This window comes from Protopterus annectens, chromosome 9.part0 (genome assembly GCF_019279795.1).
Source record: "Protopterus annectens isolate FY-2018-M chromosome 9.part0, PAN1.0, whole genome shotgun sequence".
NCBI classification, from domain to species: domain Eukaryota; kingdom Metazoa; phylum Chordata; order Ceratodontiformes; family Protopteridae; genus Protopterus; species Protopterus annectens.
Genome location: NC_056743.1, coordinates 841284803 through 841297017, shown reverse-complemented (window position 1 = coordinate 841297017; position 12215 = coordinate 841284803). Strand labels below are relative to the sequence as shown.

The 12215-nt window shown below is 40.3% G+C and overlaps 1 protein-coding gene across 1 annotated transcript in view; it reads right to left on the bottom strand.

Moving 5' to 3' along the window:
- PHF1 (PHD finger protein 1) overlaps positions 1-12215 on the bottom strand; it is a 2051426-nt gene that overhangs the window by 314573 nt on the left and 1724638 nt on the right. Inside the window, exon 13 of the mRNA XM_044083522.1 lies at positions 4313-4416. Within this exon, the coding sequence (XP_043939457.1) occupies positions 4313-4416 (104 nt within the window). The remainder of the gene's footprint in view (positions 1-4312; positions 4417-12215) is intronic.

Below are 12215 nucleotides of genomic sequence, written 5' to 3'. Positions count from 1 at the left end.
CATTATTTGGTTATGTGACTTGCTCATAGTCACATAGTAAAAAAACAAAAGTGGAGAAAATCAAATCTTGTACCCCAAGCTATAGGAATACGTTTCACTAGCCATTATAAACACTACTTCAAGTAATTCTTGAATTCCTACTCTTGGCATACATAGTACAATGCACTTGGTCACAGAATGTAACAAAAACAAATACATCAACAATTCAAATTTTATTCTTGGCAGAAATATTTTCTTTTACTTATAAGTTTACTTTACATTTCATGACTTGTGTAGGTGCCCTACATAGAACACTTTTATTTTACTTGGGTAATCCTTCCAGGTTTCAAAGCACAGATGTTAACGTAATTCACTTAACCTGTAGTGTCTGCTAATTGCTGACTCAGTCATAGTGAAGAATGAAACCATTAATACTGATTGCATTTTGTTTTTGTTTTAGACTGTTTATTTAAGCATTCAGAATAATTAAAAGCAGGGAACGAACATGCCAAAGCAAAGCAATGACTACAGAGTTGTTTTAAGAACACACATAAGGACTACAAACTCAGCTAACCATTGCTTGCTTCATCTCCCTACTGCTGTGAGAGTTCTATAAATATCCCCACCCTCTATGTACTAAAACGGTTGCGTCCAGCAGCAACTAGAAAATGCGCATTATTAACATTATCTGGTCATCAGTAAAAACAGGAATGTCAACCAAGCTGACTGACGGGGAAAAAAACAGAACTGACATACTCACATTTTACGGTGGGCAATGGCGTTCTGGGCGACATTTTGTGCAGTTGTAGGCCTCCCGGGCAAAGAAAAACAGCCAGAGACCGGAGAACAGTGAAGCTGAGGGAGGGAGGGAAAGGGGGACAACTGGGGAGGGGAAAGATGAGGGCTGGGTAAGGAAGACAGGAATAGCAGCAGCAGTTCTTTCTACGCTTCCATTCCGACAGCATTGCAGAATTGGTTAAAGCAAATGCAATGGCATTTTTTGCCCCAGTGTTTTAACGTTGGATCAGAAGCCACTGTTATGCAATGGAGCTGCTGCTGAGGTGAGAGAGGCCGCTTCACAGAGCAACTAAGGACCAGAAGGGTGGGTTGTCCCGTCTCTCCTCCAGGTCCTCCTCCTTTTTCTCAGGTGTAACACTCACAGCCCGGACACGCATGATGAGCAGAGCAGCTGATTGATGATGACTAATAATAACAAGCCGTACTGACGACCGACCGTACTTAAAGGAAAAGGGGAGAGAACAACACGGGCGGCGGGGCGGTGGTAATTGTCATTGCACAGTCTGCACTGCATATATAGTATGTTTATAATGTTTTCAATTTTCACTTTTCAATCCTTAACTCCTGACTGCAAAAATAAACGGACTTCACTAGTCCAGTTTTGATGATTTTTTTTAACCGGACAATTTGACTGAAAACCGGACACCTGGCAACCCTACCTCTATAACATATACCTGTAATTTAACAAAACAAAACAAAACAAAAATGGCGGGAACCATGGAACTAAAAAGCTAACTGAACTTCACCTTTATCCATTTCACTTTCTGGATTCTGACCAACCCAGACTCAGCAAGGTATCAGATATTACTTCAGAATAACTGGATTTGGGAGGGTGTCTAAAAGACTTGAATGAAAGAGGCATAACCATGGTGGCTATGCAGTAGGCCCCATCATTCATTCTTTAGTTAGCATTTTTCTCTCACACTGGCCTGTAAAGGATGTAAATATGCATGATACTGGCATGTTGTCAGCTTGTTCCAGAATGTATAAATTAACTGCCTCACCCTCACCTCTGCTAGCACTACCAACACATAGGTGGTGCTATAGCAGTGGACCCTAGTTCCATCTACCACAAACAAAAGGAGAAAATCTCTCTGGATATCCAGTACTTTTATCTTCAACCAGCCATTGAACATAAACTATGGCCAAAGTCAGGAATGAATGAATGTGATGATACAGTCCCATTGCTGTTGTCTTGTAGTGTCTGGGTTCACGCAGATCAAGAAAGATCTGATGAGGTCTACTGGCTGGGCAATGAGGTATATTGGCTGCAAAATGTGGGTGATGTTTAGTGGAAGCATCCACAACCTTCCATGTCTCGACTTAAGATGCATATTTGTTTTCTTTTTAGTGAACTATTATTTCCCATTCATTTCAGTGGAACTGGAACAGACTGTCAACAGAAGAGGGACTGATGCAAGTTACACAGCTTTTTATGAATGGGCTGTCACCTCAAGGATGGCTTTCTACTGTAGTTCTGAGGTAAGTTTTAATATTTTTTAATGTTGCAGCCAATTTTGTGGTAGTACTGGAGTAGTACAGTGATTTTCAGGTTAATGTGTATTAGGTTTAATATTTAGTTTAGTGTATGTTTTTAGTTTTCAATACAGTTTGCCAGTAATGCAATTTCTATCTAGTTTTGGTCTGTGCTTTATTTTTAATGCTTTTAGTTTAGTTTTTCATTCCTACATAGCGTTAGATATAATTTCTGGTTTTATCCCTGATATTATTACACAGAAGACTGTGGTTATGAGCTGCCAGTGAGCTTCATCGTGTACTATGGGGTTTGATTTCAAGTGATCATCTGCCTACCGTACAGCTGAGCAAGTCACTTAACCAGATAGTGCTGCTGGGTCACAGTTAAAAACAGGCAGTTAACTGTAACGTGGGTTTCCCTAGTTAACAAGTAAAAGAAACAAACTGACAAAATAGGTGGGATGTATTTGTGCGTGTTGTGTACACTATTTTTTTATTATCGAGTCTATGCTGGCAGTATGGTGAAAATGCATGATGATGAGGAAGTGTTGATAAACACCTGACATGAGTTAGACAGTGATAAGAATATCTACGTTCCACTTCAAACAACATTTGCATCATCACAGCACTTAATCAATGTCCACTGTTTAAAAGTGTATACACACGTCCATACATTGTATGAATTACAGGTCTACATGCCTCATCTACTCATAAAAAGTGGCAGACCACATACATGTAAATTGCATCAATGAAAGTATACACAAAATAAACATACAAAGGCATTACTTAAAAAAATGTATTAGATGACCCACACACAGAAAGGGCAGAAATAGCACAACACAATAAAACTTGTAAAAAATATAGCCTGATATGTTAAGTGTTAGGGAATTAATGCCCACCCATAGGTGTTGTGAAGCTCGCTGCTGCAGGCAGAAGGCCTTACTACTTCTAGAAGGGAGTTAATTCCTTGATAAAGTCCATCCTGGAGGGCATTATTGCACTTAGAGACCAGGCTTTCTGTTAAACTGTCTTGCATTTTTTTTGTTACTAATATATACTTTTAAAATATTTTTGATGTAAAATAGTGTCTCTGCCTAATGCTGCAAACTTGGTGTAGAATATGTAATTGTTGGAGAAAGTACTTCATATCAAAATATATGTAATGAATGCCTACACACACCCACGCCAATCAGTTACAGTCATTCTTTTGAGTGAATACACACCAAATATCTCATGATCAAATGAATGAAAAGGAGAATCACAGAATGCGAGGTATTGCAATCCCCCCATACCACTTAACTGTCCCTGATTTTGCTGCAGGGTTTTGCTCTGACCATCGTAGAATGCTTTTCTTGCTGGTAAATAAATCACTGAGCATTAAAGTCAGTCAATAATGCCAGGCACTATAATTTCCTACATTTTATTATTTATGCATCAAATGCTGATAGCCTGCCTCTTACAGTTGAAAGAAGTTATGTGCTGTCCCTCTCATTCTCTTGCTGATGCTGTCTTTTCCTGTCTCTTTCTCTCTCACATGCATAGACACACAAACATACATACACGTTACTTTTTTGTTTTTATTTTAAACTCACTAAATAGAAAAGCTACATTTAGAGAGAGTAAAAATGGTTAACCATTTCCTTTTTTTCTGTCCAAGCTTTAAGACACCTTATTATGAAGTCATGAAGCAGTGGAGTTATTTTATACTGGGCTTTACCTATACATTAACATCCTGTTGGAGAATGTTCATTCTCCAATCAGGGTGAAGAGGTACTCTTCGCCCATTCTCTAAAGGGCAGTAATGCATAAAATACACAAAGATCAGCAATGACAGAAGCCAGGCAGGCACTAACAACCATACACAACATAAAAAGAGAGTAAAGCCAAAGTTGATGTAGTACTGCAGAGTTCAATTACATTCATGTGCACACTAAACATACGGAAATCACACTGAAAGAGCTCAGTACCATTTCTATAGTAATTCAATGAAAACACCTCCAGAACTCAACAGGAAACTGTTTGTCTCACATAAAATTAAATAATACAATCATTAAGATACCTCTCTGTGCAACGGGCATCTGTCTTACGAAAATTGTATACGCTGGTACTATCAGCATAGCCACGCTGTCTCTGGTTGTGACTGGATGGATTTTGAACTGCATCCTACAATGAAGTGAAGACAGAAAAAAAACACAAATATTGACTGGCAATAGGAAGCATGTAAAAAAGAAGCTACAAAAGAGATTTGAACTTAACAGGACAGAAAATATAACTGACTACACAAACAGACAAAAAAGAAACCTGAAAGTTAGTAATGAAAGGTCAAGAGGAAGAGTAGTTGTAACAGTTACAAAAAAAATCTTTATTAAATCATCAGAATTTAAGTTGCAGCATACATCATTAACAGGGAAAAAAATATTGATAACAGTTTTACATTATCATCGCCACACAGGATATACATGTTTTCTTTTTAAATAATTTTCCTTTACTCCAACATTGCAAAAATTGCAGAACTCCTGCCTTCCATACTTCCAATATGGTGTTCAAGTGAAGTAAGTCAGTGTCTGCAGTGCTCTTACCTCCATAAAATGAATAAACCTAAACAATGTCTAAAAACCAACAAATCACATTAAATAAAAAGTTCAGGCAGTACCCAATGCCAGACACATGAAGAAAAAACTCCAAGATAAAAGACTAGAGGACAGTAACTTTACTAAAAAGTGTTACACAACAGCATTATGGTACAAGTAGAAGACAGAGTCCATATGACTCGAAGATAACTAGTTACTCCACAGGAAATACCCTCTACCACTTATCCCCCTACTGTTAGTAATCAAGTTCTCACTGCCCTCTCCAGAGCTAAACACACTACAACAATAGGCACTGATAACATCCAAGGATGCCTTCTAAATAGTTTGATACATGACATGTCAGGCCAACTAGAACCTCTATTCAGCCACAGTCTCCAGACAGGCTTTATCCTTAGGGAATGCAGGACTGCAATGGTCATCCCTCTACATAAAGGTGGACCATCAACAGACCCATAAACTGGACTAGTCTTATATGCAAGACCATGGAAAAAGTTATCATGGATCTAATAAATACATTGGAAATCTTCAAACACTGAACCCATCCCAGTTTAGTTTCGTCAAGGGTAGGTCACACCTACTAAACCTAGTGGACTAATGTGAGATGTCACTTGAACCATGGATGACTGGCAGAAAAGTTCACACGACCTACCTCATCCTGGTAAAGGCATTCAACACACTGCCTCACTTAGGTATTATAGACAATCTCAAAAATGTAGACATAAATCACTATGTAACCCGATGGATAGTCAAATGGCTCATGGATAGGACACATGAAGTTAGGCTAGGGGAATACAGCTCCTCAACTAGGCCTGTTACTAGTGGTGTTCCACAGGACTCAGCACTTGGCCCTCTCCTGTTTGGAATACACTTCTCTGGTGTCATAGCAAATATAGAGGGTCTTTGGGTGACCGAATCTGCAGATGACTGGAAGTTGGGTGCAATGACCGATTCCTCTGAAGATGTAAATATCCTTGAGGAGGGTCTGACAGACAAGTAACTGGTGCCAGAAATATAGCCTAATACTCAATTCCAAAAAATGCATATGTGTACCCTTTGGGAAGCCGACCACCCCTGCAAATTACAACACTAATAACACTCTCCCAAAAGTAAGCCCAGTGGTAAGGGACTTGAGAACTCAGGTTGAGAGTAACCTGAACTTTGATCACCATGTGTCCACGGTGGTGAGAAAAGGCTTCTATGTGTGCCAAGTTATAACTTATGGCTTGGCATCCAGATCTAAGGAGATCATAATCCCAATATACTTAGCTCTCATTAGACCAGTATTCAAGTACACTGTACTCTTCAGCATGCACCTGATCAGGCATTTCTAGCAACTATAGTGGCCACAGAGAATCCTCATTAAAAGAATACAGGGTGTAAAAAACATGTCTTATCTGGAAAACCCCAAACTCTTGTGCTGTACTCAGTCTCCTACAGACTACCACAGGGCAATAAAACCTAGCCTAAAAGACCTTCTCAAATCTAGCCTTAATGGATATGCTGCACATTCACAAAACAAACAGCACAAGAATTACCCAGTCTGAGGATCTAAACATTGTCTGTGACATAAGCAAAACAAGTTGGTGGAACAGGTTTGTGTTTTTACCCTTTTTCTGGAAAAAGATTCTCCATTTATGTGAAACAAAGCTCTTCTTTAAGCTTATTCCAATAACATTTGGACCAATCGATGGGAAAGCATAAATTCACCCCTGTTTCTCAACTGTGGCTTTTATGGACGGCAACAGCTTATACCCTTGGGCACAGACAACTATGAAAACTGGAGCATGAATGGCTAGGCTTAAAAGCCTCTAGGGCCATTAGACTGATAACCTCCAATTAGGACTTATTCTGTTGAGTTGCAAATGCATGAAATTGCTTTTCTTACAAATTTGTGTAACAAGAACAAGTTAGAGTCCAGAAATACATACAATAAGCAAAATCAGCTATAGTGAAATGTAGGAAACATCGATACTAGTTAGCGATGAGCTTCTCTTTAAATAAACTATACTTTACTGGGTATGACACTGCTGTATACAATGTATTTTAGATAGCATATATCATGGACAGAAGTAGGTTAAAAAGTAAAAAAGACAACTGGGTACACAAGTCTCAGTATAAACAAGTGCCTCATCCACATATGCACACAGTGAAAAATTGGCAGTGTAGAGTCACGACGCAGAAACATTCCAACAATGAGGCTAGGCCACGTTCAGGGGAGGATGCACCTACTACATTTTAGACAGAAGTAGTAGTCCACAACAAACGAGAGGCTGGAAAAGAGCCATAAAGATGATAGAGTGGAGTATTGAGGATAAGGAAGACATTATGTACTATTACAATTATGCAAGAAGCCCAGAATTTCCAGATAGAACACATTCAAAATAATTAAGACAGAAACTGATGGAAAGAAAAATACTTGCATAAAAAAAACTATCAAAACCATCACATGTATTTTTGTGTTCATTTATACAACAGATCAGTGAAAACTATTATATAGACAAAAATGTTGGGCCATTTGGAAGAATACGTAACCAAGAAAGTGCAAAAAATGTAAAGAACAAAGCCTAGAGATTTTCAAAAGGCATGAAAAATAAACATAGACATGGGAAAGAAAAAGAGATCTGATTTCTTGCAATGTTTGTGCAGAGGAGAAAGCTAAAATAGTCAATACCAGAATGCATCTCCAAATATATTTGAAGAGAAATACAGGCAAAGTATCCAAGTATGGAAACTTTCACAACCTAAACAATAAGATCACAAAGGGGGACTGTAAAACAGAAGATTAGTAAAGTAAAGGTTAAATTTACAGAAGCTGAAGTTATGAAATAATTCCAAAGTGAAGGATTTACCATAGGAAGTCTAACACACAAAGTAAGGAAAACAGAAGGGAAGACATATGGACATGAGAAAGTATCCCTGGGATTCGAGAAGCTCGGCGCAAGGACGGTTTTAGCCTTGCACTGAGCGTCCTCACTACAGATGGTGCAGCAGCTCCATATGAATATGTATGAGGGTGCGCCGTCGCAACCTCGACGTGCACAGGAAACATGTGCGAGTGCAGGGGGCGTGTACAACTGCTCTACGGAGGCGTAAACATGCCCCAACACTTGCAAAACCTACTATGCCTACCAGTAGAGCCCGCCCCTAACAGTAAGTCAATAATTCAGTGTCTGTGGATACCAACATGTATGCTACGCATACAAGAGTGTCCACGATCAGTGAAATAAAATCGAAATAGTAAACATACAAGCACGTAGTGGAATGTTGAGCCCGGTCCCTAGAACTTTCACAATTAGATTTTCTGTTCCTGTGTCCCTATTATACATTGGAATTGCTGCAATATTGAAGGTTTAAGCAAAGCACAGAGTGTCTGCACGTTGCTGCCCTCCGCCGAGCATAGCTTACACATCATATTCATTGAAATAGAGAAAAACATGCAGAATCAATGTGTCAATAGTGTAGTGTTTAGAGCATCCAGCTAACAAACAGGCATTCACGGTTCAAGCTCAACAATAGCACATACCATTTTTCATGTGGAATGAATGTCGTTTTGCCATAAAACCGACAAAAGAGTATCAAATGAGATATTTAACTTAAATATCATTCAAGCAAAGTGGCACTGTCATAATGAATAAGGTACTAGTAAGCAGGTGTAAGCACAAATAAGCAGTAGTAAACACATATAAGTAACAGTAAGCAAGTCTGAGTGCACTTGCGTGAGTCTAAGCAGTGCCCAGCATAGGAAATGTATATAAGTATATACAGATATATATATATATATCTATATATATATATCTATATATATATATATATATATATATCTATATATCTATATATATATCTATATATATATCTATATATATCTATATATCTATATATATATCTATATATATATCTATATATATCTATATATATATATATATATATATATATATATATATAGTCAGACGCTGTCCGGTTCGATTCTCAGCTAGAGCGTCTTCTGCAGACACACAATAAAGGTAAACACACCACTGCTTCCCAGACCACCGGCAGGATACTACCAGTGGGAGAGACCTGCCAGGTCTAATCTTGAAACATAGACATCGATGTCCCTTGTGGGTCACCAAAATTTAATGATCGGAGGCAGGCCTGGTAATGACTTATCACACCAGGCTGTAGATGTACATGGACCAGTAGGTTGTGCAAGCCTGATAACCCATGGGTCGACACAACGTACATGTGTCTCAACATGGGGAGAGTGGGCAGTGTGTAGTGGTGTGTTTATATCCCACTTGCACCCACAGTAAGGAGGAGTGCTGTAGAGGAGTGGCAGGTGGGGGAACTATAGGTATGCAATTATGGGCCTATTTGTGCAGGTGTTGGTGGCGCAGTCGTATTAGGACTGCCCAGGGATGTCAGTAATATTCCAAAATGGGCATAGCTGACGCCCATACCTCTCAACCCCTAAGAGCACATCCACTGGACAGGCCATAAACCACTGGGGGAACAAATAGGCACCATACCTCTGAACTGTCCCCGATTTCCAGGGACGTCCCTGATTTCGACTCAGTTTTTAACTCCGCCCACTTAAACCCTCCTGAAACTAGTGACATTTGGAGGAAAGGTGGTGAATTACACGTAATGAATAATGACAACAATTAAGAGTTATAAACATCATTTACCTCAAAAATGTGTATGAATTCATATGCTCTGAGTCTGTCAATGTGTCAGGTTAATAGCACCAATAATTTAAATGTGTCCCTGATGTTGTTATGCTGTGTCCCTGATTCAGTTTGTATTTTTCCCCAATCGTATGCAAGGTCTGATAGGGACAGAAAGCACATATTCCACTGACAACCTTAGAAAGATGATAGAATATTAGGTATGCAGTAGCATGACTTGGCTGAAGGATGTGGGTTCCAAAAACAAATGACTTGTTTGCATTGAAGAGTGTCAGTTCCCATGTATTAGCCAGATGGGTGCAGATTGTAAGAGGAACACACCTATAATATGAATCAAGCTCTAGACAGGCAGCGGATTCCGTACAGTTGAATGGCATACTGTCGCCTAATGGGCAGCCATTCAAGATATTGTAGTCATGTATTCCGATGTAATAGGCATCTCAAGGTAATATCGTAGTCCTCACTCCCACCCAGGGGTGTGAGTGTCAGATGCAAACACCAAATGCAGTGCATTTGCAAGTGCGGGAGCAAGCAGGTGTAAGCCTGCCTCGGCCGCCAGTATGTGAGTATTACACTGGTAAAGCAATGTAGAGGCTGAGTGTAAGAAACTGTAACCAGAGGTTAGCATTGCTTAGCACCATGCAAAACCATGCACACCCACTCACAACTGCTTTAATCACTCCGTATCCAATGGCCTTGTTCTGCCCTGCAACAAAATAAACGGCCTCTGCAAGGCCCGAAACCAGGACCCTGCACACACAGCTATTGTGATTTACCACTAAGCCATGGCAGATATACAGACATCGGACCTTATCACAAACATATCATCCAGTGCAGTCATTCAACAGTATAGCAAATGTATTCCATCATGTAGATGTATGTGTGAGTGTTTATGTCCAGATATAGACACACACATATATATATATATATATATATATATATATATATATATAGATATATCAGGAACATCCCAAGTGACAACAAAGCATTACAAAGGAATGAAAAGGGAAACGCCAGCAACGCCTGTATTATGTAGTGGTGTTGTCCTATGTATTTGTACATTGGCAATATACATCACTCTGTGCATGTTATTTACATTAACACAACAGTTCCTGTCCAATCATTGTGTGAGAACAGTACTCTTGCAAGGCACTGTCTGCGACATCATCATCATGATAAAGATAAATGGGGTAACCATAGAGACCGGTAGTGTTGTGTGTACAATGGGATCGTCTGAATCACGTATACTTGGAACATTTAGGACTCGTGCATACTAGGATCATGTGCCTGAGAGACAGGGGTGAGGACAACTGGAGTATGTTGTGATGCACATTAAAAGGGTTACATGTATCCATTGGACACATGTGTGAAATGGACAGATATGTATGGGTCAAATGTTGTTCTAGGAACCAAATGGCCTTTTGTTTCCGAAGGGTGAGCATGGGATGTGGTGGAAGAAGAGTAGATATGCTCATGGATGATAGGTAGGGTAGGATGACAGACAAGACAGCATACAGGGTCGGTATATGACACACGTGGGGGGATACACCTCAGATGGGGAAGGGTGTTTGGCATTCACAAGCCCATGAGCCCCCAGATGGAAACAGTGGGACGGAGGCCCTCAGCCATGGACAGCCACCACTGCACCAAAACAGCTGCAAAGGTGGCAGTGCAGGGGGTTGTCTAGGAGGGGCAGCATCACCCTGTAAATGTGACACTCTGCCCTTGAACTGGCGTATCTGGCCTTGGAACCCCTTATTGAGCCCCCTACGCAGCACGTCCGGGACTGTACGATAATGGACATGTTCCTGTCTGGACCTGTTTCCAGGGGATCAAGACCCATCCTCAGTGGCGGTACCACCAGAAGGTGGTGCAGAGCCAACAGAGGTGGTGGTCCAAGGCTGGGCCCCAGATGTGCTGGTGCCCAATGCCATGGCCAGCTGAAGTGAGACAGGAGGTTCTGTCGGGATCCCCATACAGCTTATGGTGTTGCAGTTTAAACACAGATATGGTTTAGTAATAGTCAACAGCATTCAGGATTACTTACAACAGCATGCATAGATATGACCATCAACCCAACACAACAGATGGTATACATTTGCAGAAGGAGCACAACACATGCATATATACTGCATGACATCTGTACAAAGTGTAGAAGACTTGTGACTGCAGCTATGAACAGTGGCCCATTATTGGCATGTCACTGAGAACCCCAGACAGTGTCTGTCATACCACTGTTTCATGTGACATATGTCCAGTCAGGGATGCGATGGAAGTAACTCATCACTATCACCATGTACTGGCTGCAATCCTCACACTATGCTCCTGCTGTTCACAGAAGTGTGTTCAGTGAGTAACACAGGAAACAAATGGTTCCAAACACTGACCAGTCCATAGATGGCCCTACAGATGCGGGTCTCTAACAAACAGAGCATTGTCTTGTCAGTTTTAAAACATGCAGAACAGCCATTACCACACACAACTTGTTAAACAGGCAGTAGTCTCAATGAAGTATTGCTACACTTACTTGCTGTAGTCATGTCTGACACATCACCCTCCTGTCTTTAGGCTATTTCCCACTGTGTATGTTGTTTGAGGAACATCCAGATATCATCTGTGATGCCATTTACCAAACACCAGATCCAGTTACCACTCACAGTGACTCTCATGGGCAAACACCAACATGATGTTCCTAGATGTTGTACTG